At 40.8% G+C, this 19,148-nt stretch overlaps 2 protein-coding genes across 2 annotated transcripts; one reads left to right on the top strand and one right to left on the bottom strand.

Annotated features, from left to right (window-relative positions):
* Positions 1-295: 295 nt before the first annotated feature.
* pomgnt1 (protein O-linked mannose N-acetylglucosaminyltransferase 1 (beta 1,2-)) lies at positions 296-13,505 on the bottom strand (the record flags this gene model as incomplete). Its single annotated transcript, XM_079221342.1, has 21 exons — positions 296-429; positions 1,381-1,490; positions 1,900-2,035; positions 2,149-2,193; positions 2,304-2,368; positions 2,562-2,687; positions 3,261-3,389; positions 3,747-3,819; positions 5,751-5,809; positions 6,038-6,079; positions 6,274-6,357; positions 7,080-7,155; positions 7,566-7,636; positions 8,458-8,585; positions 8,802-8,900; positions 9,487-9,604; positions 9,714-9,827; positions 11,530-11,595; positions 11,682-11,797; positions 12,509-12,611; positions 13,386-13,505. The coding sequence occupies 21 exons, from the start codon at positions 13,503-13,505 to the stop codon at positions 348-350; spliced, it is 1,962 nt and encodes a 653-aa protein (XP_079077468.1). The 3' UTR covers positions 296-347.
* Positions 13,506-14,699: 1,194 nt separating this feature from the next.
* Positions 14,700-16,043, top strand: LOC306739508 (interferon-induced protein with tetratricopeptide repeats 1-like; the record flags this gene model as incomplete). The annotated part of the gene is made up of 1 exon (XM_079221529.1): positions 14,700-16,043. One exon carries the CDS (start codon positions 14,700-14,702, stop codon positions 16,041-16,043), a length of 1,344 nt encoding a protein of 447 aa, XP_079077655.1.
* Positions 16,044-19,148: the final 3,105 nt, after the last annotated feature.

Genomic DNA, 19,148 nt, shown 5'->3' with positions numbered 1-19,148 from the left:
CCACAGTCGTCACAGAAACAGAAAAAGACAGCCGTCGACAGTCATGTACCGTTTCAGTTCAGTCACTTTAACCAGAACTGGTTTGAGCATCATCGCTCCTCGTCAAGCTGTTGGACGGATGAAGTAGTGCATTTTGTGGTGTCAATCACCCTTTTGTTTGGAAATAAGAAAGGAATCAAATTAAAATGACTCATTTCCCGGGTATCCTCTCGCACACAAGTTCACATCTAGGAAAAGATTTTAAAAAAAAGGTTCTTTTGTTATGGATCCCAGACTGGATTACCAGTGGTTGTTGGTGGAGAGAGGAGGAGAAGAGTTAAGGCTGGTTGAAGAGTGTAACATCAGGTCTATATCTGCTCCACCGGTGCTCCCTCTTCTTTGGGCGGAGGCTCCAAGTGAATGGGAGTGACACCGGCTGGTTTCTTCACACTGGTCATGAGACAAAGAGATGGACAGGCAATGGTGAGAGATTAGAAAAGGGACCGACGGGGACATATTTCTTCTGTCTTGAATGTATGTTGCTGCTTTACAACCAATAAACAAACCTTAAATAAGACTATAGAAGATTTTAGATTTTTAGCTTTCCAGTTTAATTCTGGAGACACCTGTGAGGTGCACCCTTAGACCCATTTTCCACAATGGTGCGTCCATGTTATCTTACTCCTTAAGCGGGGATGCGTTGCACGAGGGAAAAACTGATCCAGATTTATCAATCTCACAAGCCGTCTCTGCTTCAGATGCATTTTTCAGTCCTCCTTTTCCCAAATGTCTGAGTGAGCAGATACAGATAATTTAATCCATTTGGCTCGGTTACGGCTGTGCCTCGAAGAAGCCTTGGCACAACATAAAACTGAGACTCGCCGTTTTTAAAGTATTCATTACTCCAATTTATGGAAAAAAAAAAAATAGCTTCAGGGCTGCTTTCTTGACACAGACTGTATGAGCAGGGTGTTAGCATGGCCCTCACCTGGAACCAAAGAACCTTGGGAGACCAGAGGCCACAAAACTCGATACTGCAGCTCAGTCTGTGGTACTAATGATAGCCTCACTGCTACGAACCTTATCACAGATAACTAGCTACACTAGCTACATGTTATCGTATTACCGAAACCTAAATCTTAACATTCTCTTCGGTGGCCACAAAGCGCTAACACCTGTGTAATAGCTTTGATATACTTCAAAGTGGACCGCACACAGCAGACATGTACACCGTTTTGTTGATAACCCATTTGGTTTCTGCGCAGCTGGGCATGTTAATTGAAGTGCTGTCTGTGTAAAGATTTTGGGCTGCACACCAACTTGGGCAAGTTACGCAATTTTACGTCACGCGGACCCCGGCATCCATGCGAGCGCACAAAGTGCAATCTGAGCTTCACTCACGAGTATGGGGAGATTGGCACGGCCACCACCAGGACGTGGTTCTTTTTTCTGAAGAGCCGCCACAGGCCTCGGTGGTATCCCCGGACATCCAGGTCCCAAACATGGAGGCACTGAGCAGAGGGCGGAGAAAGGCAAGAAACATTATCCTGTTCCTTAAGGCGAGCTTCAGCTCTTCAGCCAAAAGCATAAAACACACTTGTGAAGGATTGTTTTTTTTTTCCTGTCACAAAAACGAGACGTCAATATCCATAACAAAAAAAAAAAAGACAAAAGAATTTAAGTGAAAACACTCCTCAACCAAGACAATACGGCCATAAGATTCAGATTTAGTGCGGAATGGACCAACAACTCTAAACTGCAGGACCTCACGGCAACAACATAACTATGATCAAGTATAAAGCCAAAAGCACGTCGACAGTGAAGGATTATTCATCATCGTCAAGTTGATTCTCAGAGAAATAAACCACCACTGGCACGGAGTCTTAAAGTCCACCGGCCAGCGTTCCATTTCGGACTCACCTTGGCGAGCTCCGTCCAGGTGGATGTGTCCGTCTCCGTCTCCATCTGAATGAACATGATGTAGGTCTTCCCCTCGGAGTCGGGCAGGAACGAATCCTCACACGGGTCCTTAGTGTGGTCCAGAACCTCCGCCTCCCTGGGATCACACACACACACACACACCATACATTGAGTAACAAAAATATAACGTCATAATGAAATAAAAATCATCTTTGGAATCAGTGTCTTTTAAAAAGAAATCTTACTCACTTCAACAGGTTTTGGATCTCCACCTCATAAGCATCTTGCTTTAAACTGTGAAGCACAAGAACACCAAGACGGTCACTATGTTGCTTAATTATTTACCACAAACATGAAAAGCAGCACAACAGACATTAGTTAATTAGTAATTAAAGTGAACTCACCTGTCAACATTCCTGAGCTGCACGTTGGGAACGGTGTTGAACCGGTGTTTCTTAAAATATACCTCCTGTGAGACAGAAAACAGTTCAATGAGACATAATAGCTATACATCACAAAAACACATCCCAACACAATAGTTTGACTGCTGCAGGGCCGATAAAGACGGAGATGTTCATGCTGAATTGTGTCTCCCAGGGTTACAGTGTTAGCTTTTAACACGGAGCCATATTAAGACCTTAAAAAGCTTCCGCAGATCTTACATGAAAATAGCCGTTCATGTTGAGGCCGATGATGCCAAAATGGTACGAGCGGGACACGTCGGGGATGATGCACTCTCGGCCTTTCCTCTGCTCCGGCATTCGCATCCACATGTCCCAGTCCCACAGCTACAGGACGACACACAGATCATCCACACTTTAGAACATCTGCTTTTCACACGCATTTAAAAAAGGACCATGCATGTAGGTCTGCGTGTTCGAACTCCTTATACTTAAATGCAAATTTGACATACACATTTCTGAGCATCTATGGGCAGCCATTAGTTTTAGTTCAGTCTATGAAAATCAATTTGCACGTATTAAAAACTTGCTTCAGATAGATAACCTGAAAGTGAGTTTTGACCTGATGAGGGTGAAATATTCACTTCGCTTTAAACTCAGATTTAGTCCTCGCCAACTCTTAGGATATTATCAGGTGCCTTAACGGCTAGATACTCCACTTTTTCAGCAGCTAGCCAGTAACTTTATCTGCAAATGTTAATACATAAATACAAAAAGATTGTAAAAGCTGACCAAGTAATTTATAAAAGAAATTAACTGAAACCAATGGGAGTTTTTAGAACTCCATCTGAAGCAATGTCAAATGCAATTGGTCAGCTGGGATGTAGAATATGCATAACTGGTAGTAACAGGTATTGGAAAACCCCCAAAAGCATTGGTTAAGACTCTTAAATGCGGGACCTTCTCGGGTGTCGGCCACTTTGGCTCCAGTTCGTCCTTGTAGATGCTCTTCTTCAGCACCCAGCCCAGACCGGGCATACTCTCCACTCTGTACAGCAGGGCCGGGTCCTCTGCTGTGTGCTCGTAGCCCTGCGCAACAACAAAACAGCAGCAGCAGTCAGTGAGGCAGGAAACCTTTCTGAGGGCTCATTGTGAGACTCTTTCAGATGTTTCAGATAAACAGACCCAGCAGGATACTCATTTCATGTAGTCGTCATGCTTGTTGCCGTCTGAACTAGGCTACATGTGTATTAGGGAAGGTATGGAATAAAAGAGGAGGAGTAACAACATCATGTGAACAGCTGACAGGCAAAGAAAAAATAACCCTTATAGACTTTAAACAGATACCGGAGTCTAAGTGTCTAAGTCACAGAAAAGAGATGGAGGTTGGCGGCCTTAGGGTGAAGGGAAGGGACAGTTTGAGCAGGTGAAGCAGTCGGCACTCACCTGGTCGTTCCAGGCTGAAATACAGTACAGGCTGTCGTCCTCGTCCAACAGGTGGAGGGTCTGACTCAGAAAACTGAGGGAGATACAGAAAAGCAACATTAGTACAGACAGCTACATCAGGATCGATAACAAAAACATCATAAAAAAAAGTCTTCCTTGTTGAGCAACATTAAACTGACAGTAACCGTAAACTCAGGGAGGACAATGTCATACTTTATTAAAGGGGCAAACTTAAGATCCTACATACATACATAAACAAACAACATGGCCAAAAATAAGTGGACACAATGATGGCTGAACATGTCCTTCAAAGACCACGACCGTGCAGCTTTAACAGCCGCCACGCTTTTGGTTCAAGTCTTTGAACTGAGATCTGACTGGAAGCCTAAAATATCATTAGAATGAAGGATTATAGAAAGAAAGAAATTATCCTTTATTAATCCCCTTGGGAAAATTCTTCTCTGCATTTGACCCATCCTTGGCTAAGGAGCAGTAGGCTGCCCTGAGAGGCGCCCGGAGAGCAGCCAGTAGTTAAGCGTCTTGCTCAGGGAAACCTCGACATGTGAGCTATGGGGGGACTGGGGATCGAACCGTCTACCTTGTGGTTACAGGACGACCACTCATCCCCCTGAGCTGAGACATTAAAAAGGCCAAATGTACTTTTCTATGGCTTTCCAACATAAATGTGTGTCCTGGAGACCCACAAAGTGTAAAAGAAGACTATACTTTCTCCATTTGTTCCTTGCTTTCGTCTGTGCAGGCTCTATATCAGGCTAGCAGCAGGTCAGTATGAAGTATTATTATGTTTGTATGGAGGGTAAGCAAGCTCAAAATGTTGACAAAAATAATGTTTTAATCATGAATCAACAGAAAATATTGTGATATTTTGGTCCGATACCTGCAAAATATAATTCAGGTCTATGAGGAATCCCAATCACCCCGGAAGATGCTTTTTTTTTAGCAGTAAACATACAATATAAACAGGCTTGTCTTTGTTGACAGGAGGTCTTGTTTAGGTTTTTCACCCCTCTCTAACTGAGAGCCCAAAGCTCGTTTCAGAGAAGAACCTGGCACTAAAAGCTGAGTGCTTCTGATCTGTTTGAAGTCGGCGCTTCAAACGAGCCGGTCAGTCCAGAAGGGGAGCTGGAACTTTTACAGCTGCAAAATGCACAGTTCAAAGCCGAGCCTGTCCAACAAAGGAAGACGGGTTTCTGACAGAGCCGATTGCAGCTTTAGCACTGAGGATCTGCTGCCATCTAGCGGTCATTCTGGCAGCTGAGAAGGTTCATGAGCTTCCCTGCTGATGCGGTGACGTCCAGAACATGTTATTTGACACAATAGCAAGGGGCTCCATCTAACAGAAACTGTTTATCATATCTTGAAACAGTCTAAAAAAGGAACATCTGTCTTACGTGTTTCCAATATCGAAGAAAGGCGTCTGCCCACCTACCCATAATGCCCCAAACCATAATCTTTGACTGCAGAAAGGAATGGGAAAAATGATAAAAAAACTATTTGCCACAGCTGCCAAACCAGACTTGGATTCAAACTATATAATTGTGAGATTAATTGATGATTAAATTACACATCTGATGATATATGGGAGTATATCTGCGTGTCATTTATTTCAGGTCTATATAAGTGACGTAAACCTTTGCAGTGTAATATGAAGATAAATCTTGCACAAAAATGATTTTATCAATTAATCCGTTGATTTTTTTCCACAATAGATGAGAAAATACATATATACAAAATATTCTATAAATGGTTATATATTTAAAACAGCTTTTTTGGTATCTAAACATCAGTCTAAAACGTTGACATTCAATTCACTATCTAGTATGAAAAAAATAGAAGCAGTAAATCTTCACATTTGAGACTTTAAGAAACACCCAAAACGTTTTTACATTTTACGCATCTACTCATATACAAGTTGCCTCATTGTGTTTGTTCTAATGCATGTATAATAATGACTCAGTTATATTTAGTAGTGTTTGTGCATACCTAAAGAAGTCGATGGAGATATCCAAGTCTTCTTCGAGGACGATGGCAAAGTTGGCCTCCTAAAGAAAAATAATAACACATGCTGGGTCAGTGCTGTTGTGAGGAAAAGTATTCAATGCAACTCACAAGTGATAAATGAAAGTTATAGTCAAGAAATAAACTGACCAATAATACAATAAAGAAAGCTGTTCTTAAATCAAACAACACATTTCACTGCTCATTCATCAAGTACATGAAAGAGTAACTTTTTGTTGATTGTCTTGACAGAAGGAAACCGCAGCACTCACTGGGTGAAGGTTGAAGGTTGCAGTCAGACTCGCCTTGTAGTGCTGCGACAGAGAAAAGAAGCAAAAATGTATGAAAGCAAAACGTCTGGACGTCTTCTGTTATTTCTGTGTGATGCACACAGTGGAAACGTGAAATCCAGGTTACATTAATTAGCAATTAGTCTACTTCCTCTACTTAGTTTTTCCTCAGAATGGGGAAACCTTAACCCTTAAATGGGGAGCTGACTGTTGTTTACCTGCGACACTCTGGCATTCTTTATGCTGATGGGCGTGTGCTGAACTCCCTTCAGTCCAAACAGCTCTACGACATCCATCGGCTCCTGGGTCCAAAAACACACGCAAAGTACGAAAAAGATGTACGAGTGGTTGAGCGGTTTATTAAGCTACACAGGGGTGCATGACACCACATATACCAGATAATTAAAATAAACAATACGTTCCAGTTATTGTGTATTTCAAATGTGTTGTGAATTTTCCTGTATGGCTGTTTATGTTTGGACATTTAACATTTGAGACATTAAAGAATCAGAAACCCTTTTTCCACCTAAATTAACACATGTCGGGTTTTTTTAACATGGGAAAACCAGCTAAAAATAGATAATGTACTCTGTTCCCACTGCCAGTAGACAAGTATGGCTTTCCGTTTATTTTCCCTGTGTGTCACTTTAGGAACAGTTTTGGAAAACAGGGTTAGTAAACAGTGGAAAGCAGCATGGAGGCCTGAGAAAATGTTATGGTTTTCTTCTGGTATTCTTTTTTACATCCATTACTTATGCAGTTCCTCTTCAAACTCTGCACCGACTAATTTGGAACACTGTTAGAGTGCTGATGTTAGTGATTATTTTTTGATTTATTTTTAAAAAGGGATGAATAACAACATTTTTGTACCAGTACTTAAAACTCAGATATTGTATCAACGCTATTATTTACAGGTGAACCTGTAGTTTACACCCATATTGCCACAGTGTTGGTACTTGTGGTGTGTACTGACGGAATGATGTGAGAAAAGAAGAAAAAAAGCAAGGAAAGAAAAACCTGGTACCTCATAATATCCATCGATGAAGACAGTGACCATCTGTGGGTTGACGCCGTGAGCTGAAAGAAGAGACCTCAGCATCCTGAGAACAGACGACGAGCGGCCGCAATTTGGTTTCAGGCAAAAAAGAGATGAATGAGAGCAATTTATTTTTCATAAAGACAATGTGATTTGTTTCCGATCAAACAAAAAGGTCGGACGGCCACATACCGGGTCAGATCGGTCTCAATATTAATGAAAGCACACAGAAAGATTCACGAGTATAATTTGTCACAAATATACAAGTGATTATCTAAACAAAATGTATTTTTCAATGCACATTAAAATTGTTAATTTAAAAACCCACAAAAAAAGTAATCTGGTAGGATGTTTAAAAATAAAATAATAATGACCATTTTAAATTCCGTAAATTTCCTGATGTTTTAGTAATTTGCCATGGTATTGTATCAAAGTTATAGTTTTGGTATTGTGAAGAACTATTTCAGATCTTACCTGTAGAGATAGTTGGGTCTGTTCCCTGCTATGACGGCCACTGGGACATTCAAGACGTTATTGTTGGGAAACTGGAGACAGAAAATAAAGCGAGTCCCTCAGCTGGGTTTTGTTTTGACAGTAAAATGTAGAGTAACATTTTCTGTGAATCTAAATTGGAAAGGTTCAGCACATGACCAAGCTACGTTCAAACCAATAACCTGTGTGGGAAGATGACACATGAGGTAGCGCTGATACCATCTGTAGTACAGATATATCGTCTTGGACTAAATAAGTCCAGAGTCCTTCAGTGATAAAGACATGCATGCATTGGCTTCATTAGCTCAAAGTATTGCTCTTCGTAGTTCTACAGACATCAGTCGATATATAGTATAAAAGTAATTTTCTACGTATTCATTCATCTTCTTTTTTTTGGCACTCGTGCACTTTTTGGCAATATCGTGCTATTTTACAGCAATTCACATGAATTTACTTCCAAAGAATATGATTATTCACTCTCTGGCAGAGAGGTAGATAGAGGATCGACATGACTCATGTCAGTAAGTTAAATATGAAGATAATGTCAGCATAGCTGAGCATGAAGAAAGAAAACCCAACTCTGCCAAACAAAAACAAAATAAGCACCTCTAAAGCCAAATAACGTAAACAACTATATTTAGTCCACGTTAATTTAAGTTGCTCTGTCTATTGAGAGGTGAAACCGGTTGTGCCTGCTGTAATCATTCCTCCTGTTCATAAGGAAATCCAGTCATTCTAAAATGTCTAAATCAGAGAGGTCTTTACCAAAACAGCATCTCATGTGGTTGCGTTAAAAAAATGTATAAAGTCTCAAAAATGTCTCAATGAAACACACGTCTGCCAGAGAAGCAACGAGTCCTGCTGTGTGTCTTACAGGGTCAGGGTTGAACTCGATGGGCGCCGGGTCTTTGCAGCTGCAGATGCTGCCGTATCCTTCCACTTTGCCGCAGAAGAGCTTCCTCCTCTTGTTGAGCTCGGTGTCTGCCCAGTGGCACTCTGCCTCTGCAGGACGGAGGACCACACTCAGTTCATTAGACATCGCCATCAAGAGCTAGCAGGTGTGTGCAGCTTTAGATTGAAGACATTGAGAGAACGTTCTGCCTTTTTACACACCGGTTCTATTGGTTTGTTTAGGTTATGGCCCTTTAAGGTGCATTGCAATATGAGCAGTTAAGGCAGATTTGACACTTTTCCAAGCACGCTAGAACTGCGTCTTACCTTCAGAGGCGGTGAGCTGCACCTCGGTCTTCAGCAGCACCGGGTCTCCCCAGGTGGACAGAGCTGGAGACTTTGAGTGCTTTTCTCCATACACCTGACCTGGAACCCCAAACACACAGGTAACCTCATAAAGCAAGCTTCATTAAACCTATTATAAACGCTAACTTAATCCTCGCCTTTCTCCCCCGTCACCGACCTTTTATTTTCTCATCATCTTGTCGACTACATGTGAAAAGGAAAAATAGACACCAATGTGAGGATACTACCGTTTCCTGCCATGTTCTTGCTCTTTAACAAACTTAATCAACTGCTGGCCAAGTAAATTATCAGTAACTCATTAATCATTGAATGTAATGAGCAATTACGTTATACAATACGGCATGAAAGCTTTCCTGAAACACAACTGTAAGACAGATAGCCAAGCCACAAAGAACGATTTCTCCTCAACACCACTATGTGTTTAGAAACCTAATTTACATTTATTTTTTTAACATAACAGCCTGGTAATAAATTAGCCATGGATTCAAAAGACTCTTCCGAACAGACATGTTGCCGTTTACTTTTTCAAATATCATATAGTCAACACATTGGAGATCAGAAACAAACTTCTCCAATTGTACTTGTGTGCCAATAAACCATTCGAAGGAATTACACCTATTTGTCAAATTAAAGTTTGCTCCTCTACCTCCTTTCTTCACCACCAGAGTCCACATGTCCCTCCAGCTGAGGTTGAGGGACACCAGGCTGCCGAGACTCTTCAACAGGTTCTTAGCGGCCTCCTTCAGGTGGAACGTGCCCTCATCCTGCAGGACAAACACCGCTCATCTTTTAATGTGCCAAGTCCGTGCGATACATGAATATTACATGAATAATTGATATCTAATTCAGACAGTGGCAGTGGCAGTGACTGACCTTTATGGTGAAGATGAGGACTCGCCCCCGGGTCACCATGTTGAGGAAGAGGATCATGGCTTCGTCCTCGTGGGGAGAATAGGTGTCAAATATCCTCTTGGCCATCACATGACCCTGAGACAGACAGACAGTGACGGATTTATCTGACCTTGGTGATTTGACCTCATTGAAAAGATTACATTCAGGAAGAGAATTCTCAGTAATTCAGCGGCTGCCGTCTGTTGGGTCTCACACCACAATCAGAAATAGCATCAACACTTCACAACCAAACATGGGAGGAAATGGGGAAAGAAGCATTAACTGTAATAGAGACCTGCAAACTCATGAGGGGTGAAAAAGGTGACACCAGCGGGTCAGTGACGGGCGAGTCAGTGCCGGACAGCGTCACTCGTCGAGAAGCTGACAAACTATGATCATTATGGGTTTTAATTCTTCTATTGTCAATATCCAAGTGTGTGTGCGTATGTATGTGTGTGTGTGTATATATATATATATACAAGTGAGTTTCACATGAAAAGTTCTCTTTTTCTGGCCATTTTGAGAGTATAATGGAACCCACAAAGGCCAGTTGTAAAGCTTCTCTCACCAGCATAACTGTTTTAAGTTGTGCTAACATAATTGCACAAGGGTTTTCTAATCATCCATTAGTCTTCATATGCGATTAGCAAACACAATGTACCATTAGAACACTGAGTGATAGTTGTTGGAAATGGGCCTCTATACACCTATGTAGATATTTCATTAAAAACCAGACGTTTCCACCTAGAATAGTCATTTACCACATTAACAATGTATAGTGTATTACTATTTAATATTACTATTTTAATAGTATTACTGATTAATTTAATGTTATCTTCATTGAAAAAAAAATAGTGCTTTTCTTTGAAAAATAAGGAAATTTCTAAGTGACCCCAAACTTTTGAATGGTAGTGTGTGTATATATATTTTGTAGACTTAATACTTACAATACTGCTATACTATACTGAATATTGTTTTGCTACTACTACATTTCACTTCATAATATTACACTTATATGCCATAATATGTATAATGTACCAGCCTTTTTATTTGACCATATTTATGTCATACTGTTATACCACTTTACTTTGAGGAGACGTCATTGTTAGTCTAGAACACTGAATCATGTTTCGACCAGGTAAACCTGAACATGCACACCTCTCTCTATGTGACATCATTATAACCGCATAATTATATAGATTATAATTAACTGGAGTATACACTTTTTTTCTACACGTAGATCTTAAACCCTTAAATATAAACAGTAGCCCGGCCACCCTACGGAGGAAACTCATTTCGTTTTTTTTATTAAAATAAAAGTTGGATAAAATCTCCATTGTCCTCTCCTTATATGTAGTGAGGTGTCGGTAGGCAGAACCGCCAGCGCCGCTGACTCGCCGCTCTCCTGGCTGACGTCACACGCTGCCACGGACTCGCCGCTGCCAGTAATCTCACTCGCTGTCTCTCCCAACAACGTTAGCTAACGTGTTAGCAGACTGACTAGTTTGCCATTCAAAAACTGGTGGGAGGGAAATGAAGCCGCTGTAGACATCTTAACGCTGATTGGCCAAGACTCGACACGTCAAAGATCTTCTATTGCTGATGATCACGACCTCAGTTTTTTCCCGTGCCCCCCCCCCAAAAAAAACAAAAACTCTTTGGATCTACACGATTCACGTGGATGACATATTTAGATTTCAAAACGGTGAATTTCGCCGAAAGGTGAAAAAAAGCCATAAAACTGAAATGAGGGGAAAGTTTCTTGTTGACATGAAACATAAAGACAGAAAATGCTTACAGTTGCCTGGTTGAGAACTATCACATGGATGCCTCTGCCCTGCTCCGGCATATCATCCTCCAGCACCTGCAGGTTATGAGCAAAATAAAGACTGCTCAGTCGGACAGTTTTATAGTCTTGTGTGGAAGAAACATTCTTTCATTTTAACTCACAGTGGTGCCGTCTACTGCCATGTAGACCTTGGAGCGGCTGGAGTACACCTCAATGTCCAGGATCTTGCGTCCATTAGCCGGCTTTCGTGGGGTCTCCATGTTGGGTATCGTTTCCTCTAAAAAAAGAGAGCATGGAACCAAGATCAGTTTCTCCCTCGTGAAGCTATGCTGAGATGCAATACATTTTCCATTACACTGTGTCAAATTAAATTCACAAGACAAAATACATCGCTGTAGTCGGGTTTCAATAAAAGACTTTGACTAAGCCGGAAAAAAGATGGAGCTTTATTCCTTGTTAAAAACCCCACCAGCAGGTCCACCTTTACAGTCTGATATTGAGACAAATCTTTTTTTAAACTTGCTGAACTTCTAGAAAAAGAAAAAAAAAGATATCCTCAAGTTTCCAACTATGTCCAGCTGTGCAGAAGACATTTATAGTCATGGTTTCACTCTGTGTACCCATCACAAAGCTTCCATAGGGAGTTAGAACCAGCCGATATAAAATACATATGTGACACTGACAGAGCAGAAAATGTTTCTAGATTAGAAATAAGGTCACATCAAGAGTTTAAGAGGGTTACCGATTGATTTGATGGTCATATTCTGCTCTGGAAACCTCGCCCACTTAAAGTAATACTACAGCATTTTCCCCATTAGATGTTCTTTGAATGGCAATTGTGACAACAGAGACACAGTCACTATTTTTTACAATACAATGTATGACCAAATTACATGCCAAAGTCATAGAGTAGGGCATTCAGTAGTTGTGCTAGTCCGAACGTGAAACAAATGATGTAAACAGAATGAACACCGGACATGTTTCTCACCATATTCTTGAGCCGCTGCATCTTCATCAGCTACTCTTCTCGTGTCCAAGATGAGTTTGATGTTGACTATCACAGTTATCAACAGAAACAGCACAGCGCCAGCCTGCAGGAGGAAGAACATACACTTAAAATATTAATTTATTTCATTCCTAGGCAGGGATTTCTTATCTTGGTTTGATATGTGGGTTTCAAGGCAGGTGGGCTGTTTTCTGTTAACAATCAGGTTACACACAGTGTTCAACAAGGAGTGTGTGTATGCATCTCCAATGACACTCTTTTGAAATGACACACTGCTCAGTGCTTTAAATGTCCACTAAGCACTTCCATCACAGAAGGACAAAACATTAACCTCTTTCCCATTTCAACTCCTGCTTGTTAACGCTGCCAAATAGAGATAAATACAACCAGAAAGATTAAAAGTGTGGGATGGAAAAAGATCAAATTCCGTAAGTGTAGGTATTTACTGAAGCAGGTTACAATAACTTAACACTCCCTGAAAAAACATGACTGAAAGCAGTTTGCAAGCAGCAATGTCATATTTGTATCCCTACATTATAACTTGTTTACTACTGTACGTCTTAGATTTCAATCCAAGATTAAAATTGCCATCTGCTGCTTCTCTGTGGATGTTTTGTACAGGATAATGACGAATAACTTATATAAAGAGTGGACCAACATGGTTAGGTGAATCCAAAACCACACAGGAAAGAACAACTAACTTAAACAATCAGTTTTGGAAACTCAGAGGGAGTAACCTAAGTGTCAGTTTTTGTATAAAGCGCAGGATGTGCAGTTCTGTCTAGAAATGGGACTTTTCTGTGCTGCTGAAGAAACACACGTCAACCCTAGCTGTCAGTCGTGTTTCACCTCACGTTACCTGACAGAACCGACGAATCGTCCTCTTGTTGGTTAGTTTGTATTTCCAGGTGAGGTACAAGCTTCTTTGCTGGCGAGGGATGAACGGCTTGGCTCTGGGATTGGGGGTCCAGGTCTCCATCCCGGACACCGACAGTCGCCGACAACAGAGCTCACACCCTCCGCATCGGCCTCCTCCTCCTCCTGCTGCTGCTCCAGGGGCATGCACTGCTCCACGACACCACCGACACACGACTGGTTGTCACATCGTCATCTGCAAAGCACGGACAGAGCACGGACACGGGCCAGCGATAAAGTTAGCAAACCACAAAGTTCAGCTAACGACAGCTAGCTAGCTGACTATTTATACACAAGCAAATTAAACAGGTACTACTCGCTCTCTAGCGTTAGCTCAGCTTAGCGCACTCCACTCGTCTCTTTTCCTGCTGAGATATTAACGTCGCTACTCACGGGGTCGTCAGAAAACCACGCATTATCGTTTTAATATCGTAGTCGGCAGCGAGATCCAGAAAAGTCGCTTGTCGCTGCTGCTGCTACAAGCTACATGCTACGTGCTACATGCTACATGGACGGTGTTTTGTCGCAGCGCAAACGACGTCACCGAGCTTCTTCTTCTCGTTGTGACTGTCTGCGCTATAAACAACGTCAGGCTCATTACTGCCCTCCATCGGATAAAATAACGAATGACATTAATCACCATTCTTCTTTTTCTTTTTTTAAAGATGTATCTCCAATTTGCGACTCTCATGAATTATATTGAGTCGAACGCCTGCTTTTTAAAAAGGTAAATCTGAAAACCTCAAACTGTATTTTAATCATCACATCCATGAAATTACAAAGATGTTGATGTGCTTGTTCAGCATGACAGATGTGATTGTATAGTTTATGTTACTGGGAAAAGAAAGTCCACTGAGTTCAAATCCAGTGATTAACATTACATAATTTACAACGCCAAATAAGTTGAACATGTGGCACTTTTATGGCGCCACACCTAAAGCAACACTGCATAGTTCAAAGAGCAGACACCAGAGACTCATATTTCGCAAACTACAGCTGGATGATGAGGTGAGCGTCTGCTTCTGCATGTCAATCAGTTGCATTTCTAATATACAGTATGTTAAACATTATGGATCTAAGGTAAATTCTTTAATTTTTGCCCTCCATACTTTCTGATATTGGTTTCTTCATTATTTCCTTGCTTCACACATCCGTTCCTTTCTGTCTATTCATTGTTCCTTTGTTCCTTCCTCAACATGATGATTATCACGGTGATCATAAACATAGTACACCACGGAAAATCATCTTACTGTACTGCATGAATGTTTTGACATTTGTATTTTTATTCCCCATCAGTGCTGCTCAGAGTCAAACAACGCTGGAGTCCAAACTGGAGGCCCTGCAGTGCCACTTCACCTGGGATCTAGAGCTCAGCAGGACTAGACTTAACTGCCTCAGAGACCAGCTGGAGGACATCGGCACAGAGGAGGGATACAGCTGGCTGGGTCACATCTACAACCTGCAGGGGTATATCTACTACCAGCTGGGGTTAAGCAATGACGCCTGCCGTTTCCTCAGCAGGGCTACGGAGGCCTTCCGCCAGATAAGAAACACCGTCTCAGATGAGGGCCCCTGGTTGGTGGTGAACTACGGGAACCTGGCTTGGTTGCACTACCAGAGGAAAGAACGAGCAGAGTGTCAGGCTTACCTGTTAAAAATCGACGCCCTGATAAATGAGTACCCATCACCATCGCAGGACGAGCTCCATGCAGAGACCTACGCTGAGAAAGCCTGGACCCTGATGAAGTTCAGAGCAGACAGAGAGCTGGTGGCAGATTACTTCCAGAGAGCCATCAGGATGCAGCCGGACATGGTGGAGTGGCACACCAGTCACGTCATAGGATTAGCAAGTGCCTTTATGCACAGCGACACAGAGCTACCGGCCGACATCTTGGAGAAAATGAACATCGCCAAGGAACAGGATCCAGAGAACTTGTATCTCGCTGCTCTTTACCTTGAGGCCTGTGCTAAGAAAGGAAGGAACATTGAAAGTGAAGCGCGTGAGTTGGCCAGAAGGGTTTTAAAAAAGCCCGCTAGCAGCTACAGCGGTATCGGACCATTACTAAGGCTGTACAGAATCTATGTATCGCTGGATGAGGCCATTGATTTGGCAGAGGAGGCTCTGGAAAGAAATCCAGATGAGCGTTATCTGAAGAGCTGTGCTGCAGTCTGCTACAAGAGGATCTCCCAGAGGAAGGACAATCTCCTGGAGCACAGCATGATCGACAGAGCAATCAGTCTCCATAAGGAAGTGATTACTCTGTACCCTCTTTCTTCACTTCCAATAGAAATATATCTTGCCAACATCTACGCAGAGTTCAATAACAAAGCTAAAGCTGACCAGATATACAAGGAACTGCTGGAAAGGGATCTGGATCCCGAAGGGGCACAGATGCTTTACCACTACTATGCAAAATATGTACATTTCCACCGAAACGAGCCCTACAAGTCGATAGAATACCACATGAGGGCGGCGGCGATACGGCAACAATCTCTCTATCGTAAGAAGACCATCAACACCCTGGAGAGGATTAGAGAAAGAAACAGAAACCGAATGTGCGGAGAAATTGATGAGTTTCTGAACAACCTGATAACCCCCTGAAAAAAAGAGGGGAACATTGAATGTACTGTTGTGACTGTTCGTAACTAAGTCCAGAGTAATTAATAATGAATTAACAACCAAACATTGTTATCACATTAATTTCTTACATTATTATTTGTATAATAATTAAAGCCAGGTGGCAACTTCTGATTCTGAAAAGTTAAAATGTGTAATGGCCTAAACTTGTATTATTTCAAAAGGCCACCAGAGGGAAACACTTCCTTTGGTGTCAGAAATATGTCAGATTATAGGGAAGTCTGAGCAAATGATTCTACTTTTCTCTTGATTTATTACCTCAATAAACATTGAGAACATGAGTTGATGGTGTCAATTGCTAGTTTCAAGTCTTCTTCAATACAGCATGATGTTCAATTAGTAAAGTATGATCCCTTTTAGAGTAATATATGATTCACACTATCAGTGCTGACTGACCCAATCTACTTTTATTAAGGCATATAATAGGATACACAGTGACAGTAGGAATCCTTTTTATTCCACAATCACTCATGGAACCAGGAATAAGGATAGAATATTAATTAATTGCAGAGAAAACCATGTATTTGGTAAGGCATTGATATACAACCCAGTGTGTACATTTATTTTTTCCCCACTATATTTCTTTGACAACATCAGTCACTTGTGGAAACCCATTTTCGTTGACACTTACGAAGGTCGTTTTGAGGTGCCAGTATGACATTGAGACTGTGTCAAGTTAAAAGTTCCTCACAGTGACTTGAAGTATATATTTAAGAAAGGGCGGAGGTTTGGTCTCAGCATTTGTAGTTTACTAGTACTTTAGTTTTTCGTATACATAAATACAGATATATACATACATATATATATATATATATATATATATATATATATATATATATATATATATATATATATATATATATTTATTTATTTATTTTTTTTGTCATGCATTTTTCTAAACAATAACCTCAATAACACATCAGTTGGCTGGTAATATTGGCGTATATGTAATGTACCTCAATAACCTCAATAACACATCTTACTGCTTGTTTTGTTGTTGCTTCTATTGTTTGTCTTTACCATGTAAAGTACCTTGAGTATCTTTTAAAGCGCAAAACAAATAAAATGTATTACTATTAATAATAATATTGGCGTATATATATACATATATATATATATATATATATATATATATATATATATATATATATGTATATATATATATGTATATATATATATATATATATATACATATATATATATATATGTATATATATATATATATGTATATATATATATATATATATATATATATATATATATATATATATATATATATATATATATATATTGTACTAATAATTACTGACGCAGTCAGTAGTGATTTGGCACTCGGGGAGCGTGGCCCAGCAACAGCGAGTTTTGATTGACGTTCCGGCAGCCAGGGGGCGTGGCCCAGGTTTTGGCGTCATTATTTTAACATTTCAATGGAATAATCTAAGAGCTTCTATAGAACTCACATGTTCTTATAAAAGAACAGTGTCCCTCTTTTCTCCTCATTGCGCTTGAGAACCCCACCGAGAAGACAGCAAGCCTGAACTTCTCCTGAAGAAAACCACTTCAACAACTAGCTAGCAAGCTAACCCAACTCAAGCTAACGCAATTCAAGCTAACCCAACTCAAGCTAACCTAACCCAAGCTAACCCAACTCAACCGTCAGTGAACAGCAAGGTAAGGACTCAACCAGCTGATTGTTAGCCATGTAGCAATGTGTGTTTACACCCAGAGTACAAGTTAAACACTCATGAAGTTGATTTTATTATCTCTCTAAACTTAACTGAAACATATTTCCTCTGGTCTGTGAATTGTAAAATTGTTCACCATAAATAATAATTGAATAAAGTACATAAACTCAGGTTCAGAAGTATTATTAGTACAATAAGTGCCAAATAAATATGTTTCTTGCAGATTGTCTCATTTCAAAGTTAAATATCATATTTTATAATATTGGATTTTATTTTATTCTATTTAATGTTTTGTACTGTCTGGACCTTGAGTCTGAAATGAAGTTTGATTGATATTAGAGAAGGCTATTTCACATAAAAAGACGTTCATAAATGTGTCACTTTTATGTCACTGTGCCCCAAACATTAACACGATGAGCAGCAGAGAGTGAAACAACCACAGAAATATATTTTTTTACAGAAAAGGCACCGATATGTGTCCGACTTTTAGTCGATCAGAAAGACGGCTTTAAATTGACATTTTTTTTAAATGTAGTCTGGCGTAAGTTTCGCTGTGTAAAAAGTATCTGTGTACTGTAAACTGTAATAGAGCTCCCAGTCATTATCTTGTTTGTTGTTATTTTTTTCCCTCAGATGGCCCGTCGGTTCCAATTCAGTGCAATCAGCAGCATGGTAAGAACACCAAGAACCTGAATGCCACACCGTGCCCGGACATCAACCGGCCCGGTGACTCTGGGTCGTCCCGTAAGACAGCCTCCCCCTCCTCTAACTCCTCTAGTCTCTTCTCCACTCCCATTTCTTCTAGCTCCTCCTCCTCCTCTTCTTCTAGCTCCTCCTCTCTCTCTTCTTCTAGCTCCTCCTCCTCCCCCTCTTCTTCTATCCCCTCCTCTTGGCTAGGCATGGGACGGTAATCTTATTTATTCACCAGGCCATTAAATGTTCTCTCCACAAAACATCAAAAGCAAAAGTATAAAAAGAAACACACCACAAAATGACATTCAAATACAAGTAAAAGCATTGAAGTGAACCGGAAATTAAGACAAACTAAACTAGAATTAGACAGGAATAAAATATAAGACTAAAAGTTACAGTACAGTGTAAGAAAGAACTACCTACGTCTTTGTTTAATTGAAGAAGATTCTGAATAGTCCCCATGCCATATGGTTATGTAACATTGTGTTTCATCTGCATAATTCTGATAACTTATTTTGTTGTTTTCCAAAGAGCCTCCACTCCTCTTCAGGACCCCGAAGAGCCGATGGAGATAGATCCCCCGGAATCACCTGAGGGATTCGACGAGCCGATGGAGGTCGACTGACACACACACACACACACACACACACACACACACACACACACACACACACACACACCACTTTCTTCT

This window comes from Taurulus bubalis (assembly GCF_910589615.1).
Source record: "Taurulus bubalis genome assembly, chromosome: 7".
NCBI classification, from domain to species: domain Eukaryota; kingdom Metazoa; phylum Chordata; class Actinopteri; order Perciformes; family Cottidae; genus Taurulus; species Taurulus bubalis.
This window is presented reverse-complemented; position numbering and strand designations above follow the sequence as displayed.